At 54.4% G+C, this 13,668-nt stretch overlaps 1 protein-coding gene across 2 annotated transcripts; it reads left to right on the top strand.

The window, feature by feature from the left end:
- Window positions 1-2,009: 2,009 nt before the first annotated feature.
- On the top strand, window positions 2,010-12,787 carry EFS (embryonal Fyn-associated substrate). Of its 2 annotated transcripts, XM_086322406.1 has the most exons (6): window positions 2,010-3,292; window positions 8,382-8,660; window positions 8,919-9,059; window positions 9,177-9,899; window positions 10,263-10,352; window positions 11,565-12,787. In XM_086322406.1, exons 1-6 carry the CDS (start codon window positions 3,275-3,277, stop codon window positions 11,997-11,999), a joined length of 1,686 nt encoding a protein of 561 aa, XP_086178532.1. In that variant the 5' UTR covers window positions 2,010-3,274; the 3' UTR covers window positions 12,000-12,787. The 2 variants fall into 2 exon arrangements, with proteins under 2 accessions (XP_086178532.1, XP_086178531.1); XM_086322405.1 differs by lacking the exon at window positions 8,919-9,059 and having other exon boundaries at window positions 3,260-3,292.
- The last annotated feature ends 881 nt before the right edge of the window (window positions 12,788-13,668 follow it).

Raw genomic sequence — 13,668 nt, 5'->3', positions numbered from 1 at the left:
ATCTGCCTGCAATGTGGGAGACCTGGGTTTGATTCCCGGGTCAGGAAGATTCCCTGGAGAAGGGAATGGCTACCCACTCCAGTATTCTGGCCTGGAGAATTTCATGGACAGGGGAGCCTGTCAGCCCACAGTCCATGGCCTCGAAAAGGATCTGACAGGACTGAGCGACCTTCCACTTCACTTCACCTCTCCCCAAGTCTGACTGACTCCATTCCCTGCCTGGGCACTCCAGAAGCACAGATTCATTTTCCTGCAGGTTTGCACTCTGCTCCCCTCACCAGGGACTTCCCTGGTGGCTCAGATGGTAAAGCATCTGCCTATAATGCGGGACACCCGGGTTCAATCCCTGGGTTGGGAAGATCTCCTGGGGAAGGAAATGGCAACCCACTCCAGTATTCTTGCTGGGAAAACCTCACGGATGGAGGAGCTTGGTAGGCTACAGTCCATGGGGTCCCAAAGAGTCAGACACGACTGAGCAACTTCACTTTCACTTTCCCTTTTCCCTCACCTAGCTACAGGCACTAGCTAGACCCTCAGCTACAACGAAGGCAGTGAGCCTTCTTGCCCACCTCCCAAACCACCATTCTGCCAGGTCCCAGCACTTCCTTCCTGCTTAGTCTTTTCCAGTCTCTATTTCCCGAGCACCAGTCAGAGCATTCATCTTTAGAACTGTGTTTCTTACCCACCTCCATCTTGAGCCCCAATTTGCCTTGGCAGTCCTCTGGGCAGAGATTATACCCGTCACTCCCCAGTAGCTGACTATCTGTATTCCAGGCAGCTAGGCCCCTAGGGCTGGGGTCTGAAAGAGGCTGGACCAGGCTGGAGCTAGAAAAGGTGCATCTGAGAATGCATCTGAAAATTTAAAAGTTCCTCTCCCATCCCAAAGGAGTCTGAGTTTGTTCATAGGCGCCCAAGCAATAGGGAGAGGAAGGCGCTGGGGCAGGTGTCTCTCCCTCCCCTCCTGGCAAATGCCTGGACTTGTGGCTCTGTGGAATGTGGAGGTGGGGTGGATGGGAGGGGAAGTAGGGAGCCTCTATCCAAGGCCTCACGTTCTCAAAGGGCCTTAAATTAGACTTCAGATATTATCTCCAAATGAGGCTATGCATAGAGCCATTGTCTATTGTATTTGAAGTGTTAATGCGTTAAACGTAAATATTGAAAATATGCTACAGCTTTTCAATCCAGATTGGCATCTCATTTTTTTTTTTTTTAATTCTAGGAACCTCAAAAACAGAAGGCGGCTTTTCCAGCGTCCCTGAGGGGGCTCTGAAGTCTTCTTTCCAAGAGAAAGAACGCGGGGAGGGAGTGGGGAGCTGAAGGGATGCCGGCACGCAAAGGAGCAATAATAGGGCCGACAGGTGTGAGGACCAGAGCCTCGTCCTTTCAGCTCCTGGGGCTCCAAATCCCAGCTTCTCTGAACGAGTCCTGCCCTTTTGTGTCCGCAGTGACCACTTCTACTCCACTTGGCAGCAGGAGTGAGCCAGAGTGAGGGCAGGGGACAGGCCTAGACTGGCAGAGGCGTCACATCCCGCCAGCTCGCCCGCCCCCAGCTCCGGAACCAGCCGCTCAGGCCTCACGTTCCCTCGCCCGGGCTAGAATCTGTGTCAGCTCCAGACCCCCGGCCGGCCATCCCTGCGGAGGCCACGCTGAGGGAGCAGAGAGGCTCCGTTGAGGACCCCAGAAGGGCGGAGGGAGCGCGCTCCCTCCCAAAGGAAAGACAGTTGTGGGGCTGATGAAAGGGAAGCCGAGAGGCGCGGGGCTGGCGGGCGAGAGCGGGGGCGTGACGGGGAGACGAAAGCTCCGAGGAGGGAGAGAACCGGACCACCTGGAGGTCCGCCGCGACGTCAGGCTGGAGCTGGAGGGGGAGACGAGCCGGGAGGGGGCGCGCAATTTAGCCCGAGGGTCCTGAGCTGAAACTCAACACCCGCCTTTGGAGGGCTCGTCCCCCTTTCTCCTCCGCCCCTTCCCTTCCCCTCCCTTTTCCCCTCCCTCCTTTCTCTTAATCCCCGGGACTGAGCCCCGCGCCGGAGCCGAGAGGGCCCGAGGGGAGGAGAAAGGAGCTGCACCCAGAGGGCGCCGGGAGCCTGGGAAGGGGAGGGAAGGGGAGCCGCGAGCGGGGGGTGAGCCTGAAAGCAGCGCGCGACCCCCGGACCCTTTCCAGCCCTCTCAGTGCCCCCCCCCCCCACTTCCAGGCGAGTCCGCAGGACCCTAGCCGCTGCGCCTCCTTAGCCTTCTGTTTGCTCCTTGTTTTGCTTTGTGGCCTTTCTCTCGGTTCCCAGAGACACCTGGGCTGCCACGAGCCCTGGGGCGCTCAGAGGGGCCCCGCCAAGGGTGCGTGTAAGCGGGGCGGCGGGGGCCAGCGTCCTGGGCCAGGGGGCCGAAGGTGGGAGCGGGAGTGTTGGCGCCGAGGGTTGGAAGGGGCCGCGTGGGGAAGGCCGTCCCGCCCCCTCGAGCCCGGCCCGCGTGCACGTAGCGAGGCACGGTCCCGGCGCCCCCAGACCCCGAGGCGCGCTGCGAGCAAGTGTGCGTGCTCGGGAGCTCGCCTTGGGGGCTTCGAGCGTTGGGGCAGAAAGCCGCCACTGGGGTCGTCCAGCCCAGCCTCCCTACTCTCCGAGGCCTTTGGCTCCAGCCTGGCCTCCGCTGCCAAGTCGGGCGACTTTGAAGAGAGACAAACTTCTCGATTTTCACTACCCCCGCCCCCTCCCTCGCAGCGGGGCTGCTGCAGAGCCCCCGACGCCCGGATCTCAGCCCTGGGAGCACCGCTCTCCGGCGCGGCTCCGGGTGGGAAAGGTTGGCCCCTAAACTAGTTGGTCCAGCCCGACCGCCCCGGCGGCTTCTCCCTGCCCCCAGGGCCGTCCTGAGCGGCCCGAAGAGGCGTCGAGCGCAGCCCCAGCTCCCACCTCCTCGCCCGTCCTGGCACTGGAAGGGAGCTTTGGGCCCATGCGGACCCAGGGTGCCCCCGAGGCCTAGGACAGGCAGCTCCGGGGCCTGGCCCACCCTGCAGCCGCCGAGAGGCCGCGGGGACGGGGCAGAGCGCGCGCCCTTGGATGAGGTCCCGCAGCGACGCCCCGGCCCGCCCTGCTCCTCCTCCTGCCCGGCCAAGCTGCCTCCCATTTGGGGAGTTTTGTGGGTTTTCTTTCTCCTCCTCCAACCTCTGGGGAGGCCACGATTCAGGCGCCGCAGCCGGGGGCCGCCTCCATGGTGCGGGTCAGCCGCTGCTGAAGTCAGCGAAACCGAGCCTGGCCTGGAGCTGGCCGCGAGGAAGGCCAAGGCCATGGCCATAGCCACGTCGGTGAGTCCAACCAGAGAGAGGAGGCTGACGGGCAGAGACCGCCACGGTCTGTCCTGCACTCCTGTCACTTTTATTTCTGCCTTCTCTTTGTCTCGCTCCTTCGTCCCTTGCTTCTTCAGGAGACTGTGTCCCCCTTCTGGCACGTTGGTTTCCCTTACCTCCTCTCGCCTCTCATCCCTAACTCCTACTGGGTCTGGCCTCCCCTTCTCTCCTCCCCTTCCCATTCTCCTCTCTTTCTTTCTGGAGGCTGCCCCTGGAAGGAGGGGAGGGGGCAAGCTTGAGTCTCCTCTTCTATGGGAGGGAACCGATGGCCACTGGAGGTTGGCAGGGGTTTGTGATTGGGAGGGCTGTAAAAGGTTGAAAGGGAGCTGAAAGAATGGAGGTGACTCCAGGAAAACCGGAGGGCAAAAGGCCCAAGGAAGCCCTGCTCTAGAGGAGGGATGGAGGAAAGGAGGGGAAATAGAGTAAAAGATGGAGACCAGGCAGGGAGCAAGGGAAAATAGAGAGAGGAGGGGAGGTTGATGTCACCCAGCCTCTGGCCACTTTCCTGGGACTGGGGACAAAGGGAGGAGACAGCTGGCATGATGGGACAGTGGGAGGAGGCCTCCCAGGAAACGTGTGGCTCACTGCCACCCCTCTTTAGGGCAGCCACTCCCTCACAAGTCAGCTGGGCCCCTGAGGAGGGAGTAGAGCTGGGGTGGCCACACCCATCATCAATCAGTCTATCAGCGACTCCAGCAGGATTCCCGCAATTGCAAGGGAGGTTTGATCCCATTGGACAGAATTGTAATTGAACACAAGGAGGAGCTCTTCACAGCCCCGCCCCTGCTTTCTGTCTTGTACTCCTGTAGACTGAATCCCAGCAACTGTATCCCGTTTCTACCCTTCGCTAGGCCCTAGGATGCCCAGGGAAATCGGAGCTGCCACCTGTTTACTGGACTCCTCTGAATGGGCATTCTAGGAAGGAGGATTGTGACGCTGGGAAGAGAAGCATGGCTGCTCACCTCCTCCCACACCTCTCAAGGATGAGTTAGATGTTCACTCCTTCTCAGACCAAACTCCTTTTAGCTTCTCAATCTATATGATGGGGAGAAGACTCTAGTTCAGAGCCAGAAAGGGGGAGAGGGGGTACTCCGACATAAAGATGTTGCCTCAGGAGCCAGCTAATCATCTTTATAGTCCCAGGAGGTAGATCTTTCTTTTTGCTTGGAAGGGGAAAGTGTTGGTATTTATACCCGTGAAACACACAGGACCCTGAAAACAGCTAATCTTCTTCGAGTATTTACTGGCCCTAAACTTTGTCTTGGTATGTCCTGGTTCTTGATGCATTGTCTCATCCAGTACTCACAACAACTCTGAAGCTAGTACTGTTATTATCTGAAAGTGGATATTCAGCTATGGATATGGAATTCTACAAAGGAGGAACCTGAGTCTTGGCGAGGTTAAACAGACTGCCCAAAGTCACCCAGCTCGAAAGCAGCAGAACCAGGACTCAAAACTCAGGTCTGTCTGCCTTAAAAACAATGCTCTTAACTGCCTGCCTGGATCCAAAACACCAATTTCTAATTTATAGTTAGAAAGAAAAGTGCCAAGCTAACCAGGAATTTGTGTCATCTGGCTAGCATGTTTGCTTGCTGTGGCACAATTGCCTTTAGAAGCCAAAATGTAATCAGAAAAGAGTTTGATGAATTTGGAATCAGGCAAGAAGTCAGTTTGTTGTTAATCTCATCCAGCTATAAAGGGCTGGACAACCTCTCTACCTGAGGGAAATATCAGTCAAGAGGAGCATGCACTCTCCCTGGCTGAGCAGGCCGTCCTTCCCCCAGTGTCTGTTGACCAAATGCAGCCTACCCGATGGAGAAGTTTCACCATATTCATCAATCCACATGGATTACCTGCTCAGTACTAACTACTCAGTGCCTAACTACCTGTTTTCTACCATCTCTGTGTAAGCCACTAGCAAACATATCGGAAGTGGAATATATTTTAATAGTGTGAGCGGCTTAAGCCTGATTCTACCAAACGACTTGGTGGAACCAGAGTCCAGTGATGAGTGACTAGTAAAGGGAACTTGAACATCGTGAAAACTTCCTATGAACTTAAATCATGTTTGAGCTATGGATCGTCTTTTTTTTTTTGAAGTGTAGTTTATTTACAATTATGTGTTAGTTACTGCTCTACAGCAAAGCGATTCAGTTATACATATACACACATTCCTTTTTAGTATTCTTTTCCACTATGGTTTATCATACAATATTCAATATAGTTCTCTGTGCTCTACCCTAGGACCTTGTTCCTTATCCGTTCTATATATAAAAACTTACATCTGCTGACCCCAACCTCCTATTCCGTCCCTCTCCCAACCCCTCCCCCTTGGCGCCAGCAGTATATTCTTTACATCTGTGATTCCATTTCTGCTGCACAGATAGGCTCACTTGTGTCATATGTTAGATTCCGTGTATAAGTGATGTCGTATGATATTTGTCTTTCTCTTTCTGACTTCACTTAGTATGATAATCTCTAGTTGCATCCACGCTGCTACAAATGGCATTTATTCATTCTTTTTATGGCTGAGTAATATTCCACTGGGGGTGTGTGTGTGTGTGTAGTTTATGGCTAAGTAGTATTCCGTTTCATGGCTGAGTAGTATTCCCTTATAGTAGAATTCCATAGTATTCCATTCCATTCCAATACTGAGTAGTATTCCATGTGGATATATACACCACATCTTTATCCATTCATCTGTTAATGGACATTTAGGGTGTTTCCATGTCTTGACTATTGTAAATAGTGCTGCTATGAAATTAGGGGTGCATGTATCTTTTTGAATTATAATTTTGTCCAGATATATGTCACAGGCCCTCTTGACTTTACTACTGTTACTATACAAGAAGAAAAAAGTAGATCCTTTCTTTTTGGCCATGCCACACAGCTCACAGGATCTTGGGTTCCCTAACCAGGAATTGAACGTGGGGCTCGGCAGTGAAAGTCCAGCATCCTAACCACTAGGCTACCAGGGAACTCCCCAAAAGTAGATCCTTATGCTTGTGGTTGTGAAAAACAGTGTGAGTGCAGCCTCTGGAATCACACAGCCTGGAGTTCAAATCACATTGCACCAGCTGTATGTCATTGGGCAACATATCAACATACCAAGCTCTCTATTCCAATTTCCTTTCCAAACAGGGATAATGATGACTCTTCCCTTATCAGGTTGAGGATTAAATGAGATGAGATGATTAGTGCAAACACTTGTTCAGTGTCTGGATATATAATTTGCAACTTGGTGTCTGTGATTTACCTGAGCCTATAGTGTCCAGGTGGCGCTAGTGGTAAAGAACCTACCTGCTGATGCAGGGGACACAAGAGATGCGGTTTTGATCCCTGGGTTGGGAAGATCCCCTGGAGGAGGAAATGGCAACCCACTCCAGTATTCTTGCCTGGAGAATCCCACAGACAGAGGAGCCTGGCAGGCTATGGTCCATAGGGTCACAAAGAGTTGGACACGACTCAAGTGACTTCGCACACACGCACATAGCTCTCAAAGGAAAAAGCTTAGATATCCCCACCAGGAGAACTGGAAACAGTCTGATAAATCTTTGCTCTTGGTTGGGCCACCAGCCCCCCTACACAAACACACACACACACACACACGAGTGTATATACTTTTCTCTTCATGGTAACTTCAGCCTCTGCTGGTAGAACCTTACTTGCTAAGACTGAGAACAAAACAATTGCTTTGGTTTCTGTTTTCTTCCCTATTATGCCGGGCTCTGTCTGGGCTGGACTTCTCCCAGTCTCTCTCAGAATGAGGTATCTCTGCAGCTGCTTAATCTAACCTGCTTGTAGGGGATACTGACTGGGAAACAGGGAAGGTGATGGAGATTCCATGGGAGACCTTTGCAAGATTTCCCTGTGTAATTCATTCAGCATACGTTCATGGAGGACTGATTCCAGGTCAAGCCAATTGCAGGGGCTAGGAATATAATAGTCCCTTTTCTCACAGGGCTAACAGTACAAGGGAAGAAATGTATTTTTAAAAGTAAGTAGACAAATAGTATGGGCTTCCCTTGTAGTCTAGCTGGTAAAGAATCCACCTGCAATGCAGGAGACCTGGGTTCGATCCCTGGATTGGGAAGATCCCCTGGAGAAGGGAAAGGCTACCCTCTCCAGTATTCTGGCCTGGAGAATTCCATGGACTGTATTGTCCATGGGGTCGCAAAGAGTTGGACACAACTGAGCGACTTTCACTTCACTTCACTTCAGACAAACAGTATAAACTAATGTGAAGGAAGTAATAGGTGGAGACAGACACAGAAGGAGGTGGGGAGAAGAGTGAGAAGGAGACATTATTTATTTTTTGGCCATGCCCTGCAGAATCTTAGTTCCCTGACCAGGGATTGAAGCTGCATTATCTGTATTGGGAGCATAGAATCTTAACCACCGAACCACCAGGGAAGTCCCAGGAGAAGGAGACATTTAAGAAGAACTGAAGGGGCTTCTCTGGTAGCTCAGTGGTAAAGAATCTGCCTGCCAATGCAGGAGACTTAAGCTCAATCCCTGGTCTGGGAAGATCCCACACACCTCAGAGCAACTATTGAGCCTGTGCACTGGAGCCTGGGAACCTCAACTACTGAGACCATGTGCTGCAACTATGGAAGCTCATTCACATAGAGCCTGTGCTCTGCAGTGAGAGGAGCCACTGCAGTGAGAGTCCCATGCACCACACCTAGAGAGTAGCCCCCGCTCTCCGCAACGGAGAAAAAACCTATGCAGCAATGACGACCCAGCACAGTAAAAAATAAAGAAATTGAAGAACTGAAGGATGAAAAGGTCGAATCAACTGAAGAGTCAGGGAAGGGTAAAGGAAGAGTAAAGGCCCTGAGGTGGGAAAGAGCTTGTCTAGATCAAAGAATAGAGAGAGAATGCAGGGAATGGCACTGAAGCCAGGCCGGGCCCATCAGGAAGAGCTGAGTCGGGAGGTCAGATGTTTAGCTTGAGGAAACCAGGGAGCTCTGTATTTTGAGCAGGGGTAACGTGACCTGATGATGTGTGTGAAGACCCCTCTCCCTGCTCCCACCTCACCCACCAGGCCCAGCTGGCCCGGGCACTGTACGACAACACAGCTGAGTCCCCGCAGGAGCTGTCCTTCCGCCGAGGGGACGTTCTACGGGTGCTGCAGAGGGAAGGCGCTGGTGGGCTGGATGGCTGGTGCCTCTGCTCCCTGCATGGCCAGCAGGGCATCGTGCCTGCCAACAGAGTGAAGCTCCTTCCCGCTGGCCCAGCACCCAAGCCTGGCCTCTCCCAGGTGCCCCCAACCCAGCCAGGATCACCACATCCAGCCCCAGAACATGGCAGTGAGGACCAGGAGGTGAGCACAGGAGCCCCCCAGCCCTGATCCTGGACAACCCATTCCTCTCTGCTGGTGCAGTGGGAACAGGAAGAGCCCTGAGACCCCCCAGCTCTGCACTGACTCTGCTGTTCAAATCCTGTCTGCCAAGTCTTTTCTGGGCTCTTTCTCCACTGGCACAGGGAGGGGGATGGAAGGTGTCTAAGCTCCTCCCGGGCGCACACTATGATTCCCTGCTCCCCACTCCACCTGACCCACCTGCCTGTCGATCCCCCCCAGTTGTACGTGGTGCCACCCCCAGCTCGACTCTGTCCTACCTCGAGACCTCCAACTGGACCCTGCCCACCCTCCCCTGACCCCATCTACAAGGTCCCCAGAGGTGGTGGGACCCAACTGGCTGCCCCTGGAGCTGCCTTGGAGGTGAGGGCTAGGGGTTCATGTGTCTGTTGGACAGAGGACAGATGGCTCTCGAAGATGGGTTAGGGGAGTGGGGAGCCCACTGCCGAGCCTGAGAGTAACTAACTTCTTCCTCTGCAGGTCTATGACGTACCCCCCACTGCCCTCCGAGTTCCCTCCAATGGCCCCTATGACTCCCCGGCCTCCTTTGCCCGCCCTCTGGCTCAGGTTGCCCCCCAGTCCCTTGGAGAGGATGAAGCTCCCTATGACGTGCCTCTGGCCCCAAAGTCACCATCAGACCTGGAGTTAGATCTGGAGTGGGAGGGGGGCCGGGAGCCAGGGCCCCCCCTCTACGCTGCCCCCTCCAACCTGAAACGAGCATCAGCCCTCCTCAATCTGTACGAAGCACCAGAGGAACTGCTGGCAGATGGGGAAGGCGGGGGTGCTGACGAGGGCATCTACGATGTCCCTCTGCTGGGGCCGGAGACACCCCCTTCTCCAGAGCCCCTGGGAGCTTCGGCCTCCAGTGACCTGGACACCCTGGCCCTCCTTCTGGCCAGAAGCCCCCCACCCCCACACAGGCCCCGGCTGCCCTCAGCCGAGAGTCTGTCCCGTCGCCCCCTGCCTGCCTTGCCTGTGCCGGAGGCCCCCAGCCCTTCCCCGGCTCCTTCTCCTGCTCCAGGCCGGAAGGGCAGCATCCAGGACAGGCCCCTGCCCCCACCCCCACCGCGCCTGCCTGGCTATGGGGGTCCCAAGGTGGAGGGGGATCCGGAGGGCAGGGAGGTGGAGGACCACCCAGCAGGACACCACAACGAGTACGAGGGCATCCCAGTGGCCGAGGAGTACGACTACGTCCACCTGAAGGTGAGCTTGCCTCAGTCAGCCCCCAGAATGCCTCCAGGAGAACAGGGGTCAAGACCTGAGGTCCCAGAGGCAGACCCTGGCTTCCTCCATTCCTTTCTTTCCCTCTGCTGAGCTTGCACCCTGTGGCCTGGGACCCCTGTACTGGACCACATCATTTGTGTCAGTGCCGCAACCCAACCTGGGGTCCCCAAGCTCTCTGACCTGCCACTAGGGCTCTCCCAGACCCAGAGTCAGGAGGCTGCTGATCCGATGGGAGGAGAGACCTTCAGGAGGAAGTGGGAGTGGGGAGGAGTGGGAAGACCCTGGGGGCTGCCTTGCCCTGCTCCCCTACCCCTGCACTGAGGCCCTTATCCCCTACTGCAGGGCATGGATAAAGTTCAGGAAGCCAGGCCTCCAGATAAGGCCTCCCCAGGGGATCCTGAGCAGCTGGAGAGGGAGCTGCCAGAGCAGCAGGTAACCGGTGCGGTTGGTGCTAGAGCAGCAGGCAGGGGAGGAGGAACAGGAACTTGGAAGAAGGGGTGTTCTTAACTGAAGCATCAAGGGAAATATATTTAGGAGGAGGGTAAGAGTTCAGTGAAACAGGACAGTTGGGGTGGAGAGGAGTTAGAATCCAGAAAGGAGCTGGAACTTAGAAAAGGATACCAGGAATTCAGAAAGAGAGGAAAGAATGTGTTGGAGAGGAGTCAGAAAACCGAGCACTCAGGGGAACAGAGTTGCTGGGCTGGGTGACTTCTGAGGCTCCTTCCAACTGTGAATTCCTGGGTTCCTAAGAGACCTAGCTCTTAATTCCAGCTCCACCACTAAGAAGCCAGGGCCTCTGAAGCCGCCAGTTAATCTCTCTCGGTCTAGGGAAATGAGACTGTCTCCTCGACTCATGGTCTAGAATGGTCCTAATCACCATAGCTACCAACGGTCACGTTTGTACCAAGCGCCAGACCCTGTGCTCCGTACAGTGCACCTGTCAGCACTGATCATAGCCACAGTCAGCACTCTTACGGTGCTTACAGTTTGCAATGCTGTGTTCTCAGCTCTTTCTGTGAAGATCAACTAATCTTCACTGCAGCCTTAGGAGGCAGAAACAAGAACTGCACTATCCAGTGTGGTAACCACAAGCCACATGCAGCTACTGATCCCCAAGTGTGACCAGTCCGAACTGGAGTGCACTGTGAATATAAAATGCACGCTAGATTTTGCAGACCTAGTATGAAAAACAATTTCAATAACTTTTATATTGATTACAGTGTTGAAACTACACCATTTTCAATATATGGAATTACAAAATATGTACCAGTTTCTTTGTAACTTTTCTAACGTGGCTACTTGGAAATTTGAAATAGCATGTGTGGTTGGCATTATGTTTACATTGGACAGTGTAGTACTAGGTTCCCCATAGATAAAGAAGATAAAGGAGATAAAGGAATGATGACATTCAGAGACTTGTTTTTGAGGTTGTTTGAATCCAGGTTTATCAGATGTCAATTCTGGGCATCTTCCTGTCACTCACTAAGAGAATCTAAATTGTCTGATAGGTGAAGGTACAATTTAAAGGGGTTGAGCTCAGGGAGAAAGGAAGGCATGAGGAACAAAGGGAGGGAAGGAGAAAGGAAATAAGAACGGAAGTGGCACTGGCCAAGCAGTCCCGCTGAATACTCTTCTCGCCCTTAGGAGGCCCTGTCCCCTGGGGAGTCACTGGTTCTGCCCACTGGAGATCTACAGCTCCTGCACTTCTACGCCGGGCAGTGCCAGGGCCACTACTCAACACTGCAGGCGGCTGTGGCGGCCCTGATGTCCAGCACCCAGGCAAAGCAGCCCCCGCACCTCTTTGTGCCCCACGGCAAGCGGGCGCTGGTGGCCGCTCACCGCCTGGTGTTCGTTGGGGATACCCTGGGCCGCCTGGCAGCCTCTGCCCCTCTGCGAGCACAGGTCGGGGCCGCGGGCACAGCACTGGGCCAGGCATTGCGGGCCACCGTGCTGGCCATCAAGGGGGCCGCCCTGGGCTACCCATCCAGCCCTGCAGCCGAAGAGATGGCGCAGTGCGTGGCGGACCTGGCAGGGCAGGCCCTGCAATTCACCACTCTGCTCACCAGCCTGGCCCCCTGAGCCCCTTGTCTCTGCTCTGCCCTCACCTGCCTCCCAGAGCCGCCTCCAGTCCTCAGGTGGCTGTTTTCGGGACTATGAGACACGGAGGCATCTTTCCCCCTACTGCCCTTTCCAGGCATCTCAGCCTCTCACTGAGGCCCTCCTCCCTTACCCCCACAGCTTTTTGTATGAGCCATTTTGTATAAATTATTTATATTTAATATTATTCCCTGCTTTGTCAGGGGCAGGCACCAGGCCCTCCAGGGACCTTCCTCCTCCCTCAGCCTGGGGTGGAGGCTCTTGGGCGCTGCAAGGCCAACCCCTCTGGAATCTTAACCCCACAGAGAGCCAAGTAGCTGAAACCTAGAGCCACCAGGAGCCCCTTTTTTGTCCTGTGTCTTGGCTTTGGAACATCGGCGCCTCCCTGTTAGCCGAGAGCAAGGGCAGAACGTTGGCAGCCCGGAGTGGGAAGGTCTGGGAGAGGCCAGAGGACTCCTCCACGCAGAAGCAGGAGAGCTGGGCCTCTGACATGGTGCACCTCAATAAACCGGGCTTTCTGGTTCCCCGACTCTGCTTCCTGGGAGCCTGGGGGGCAGGCCCGGCACCCTCGGCCAAACTGCTGGGACACACACAGTGGGCAGTCTGCCCTTAGGGTTTGTGGGGAAGTTCTGCTGTTTCTCCAACTGTTCATCTAGCAGGTTCTCAGTTCCCATGATGTGCCAGGCACAGTTCTGACGGTCCATTGTGGGGGTGGGCTGGATAGAAACAAGTCAGCTGAAACAAGTAAATAAAAAAAAAGGAACCTGCCACAGAGTTGATAGTTGCTGGTAATGGAAATGAACAGGGTGATATAGATGAGTAGATGGGGAGAGGCCATTGGAGACTTTAGACAGGCTTGCTGGGGAGGTGGTATCTGTGCTGAGACCCCGAGGATGAGAGAACCAAGAATAGTCTGCAACGTAGCATTCTGGGAAGGCAGGCCCTGATTCCTGACCAAGGCCTCTCCTCCAAGACCGATGTCAGATGATGTCATCAGAGAGGTGCACACAGGGGAGGGAGGCCATGAGGGAGCCTTGATGGTGCCCTGCTGAAGAGGTCACCCCAGCTGTGCTCAGCTTTGTGCCATAGGACAGCTCTGACCCACTGGAGAGGACTACTGGGTGCCCTCTCCCTTAGGTTAACCCAAGAGGGTCTAGTCCCTTAAACTCCCCTTCCCAACTTCCTGCTGACTGTCCTTCCAGACACACCACCTTTTAGAGGAGCTGAGGGGCCAATGAATTCAATGTGTTAGAAGTCCATAGTCCACAGGGCCTTGGTGAAATTGATGGGCCATTCACCACAAGGGAAGAAGTCCAAGCCACAGATCCATCGCTTAAGCTCTGCTTTCCCAAGATTCTACCCTGGCACAGTGACTGGACTGGAGGTACCCCAAAATTCAATCACAGTCAGTCCCTTGGCCCTTCTCCCCATGCATTTGCCTCCTCCATTTGAGGTTCTTTGTTCTCATTTCACTCTCAAAAGAAACTCATTTCCAAAGGCTGGGGCCACCAAAACTCACCTGTAGGTGTTGGCATTAAAGACGTAACAGAGGCCATCCTCCACCACCTTCCAGAAAGAATTTCAAGAGATCAGCCTGGAATTAGAGTCAGAGGTCTCAATGCAAGCTTCCGTGTACCTGTGTCTGCAGGTA

This window comes from Bos grunniens, chromosome 10 (genome assembly GCF_055505025.1).
Source record: "Bos grunniens cultivar Pamir isolate PY7600 chromosome 10, Bosgru_T2T1.0, whole genome shotgun sequence".
NCBI classification, from domain to species: domain Eukaryota; kingdom Metazoa; phylum Chordata; class Mammalia; order Artiodactyla; family Bovidae; genus Bos; species Bos grunniens.
The sequence above is the reverse complement of the archived record's forward strand: the minus strand, read 5'-3'. Positions and strand labels throughout refer to the sequence as shown.

What these genes read in the sequence shown, in the direction of transcription:
- EFS (XM_086322406.1), top strand. An exon ending in ACGACTACGTCCACCTGAAG is followed by an intron (nt 9,900 to 10,262) that starts GTGAGCTTGCCT and finishes CCCCTACTGCAG; the next exon opens with GGCATGGATAAAGTTCAGGA. An exon ending in GGGAGCTGCCAGAGCAGCAG is followed by an intron (nt 10,353 to 11,564) that starts GTAACCGGTGCG and finishes TCTCGCCCTTAG; the next exon opens with GAGGCCCTGTCCCCTGGGGA.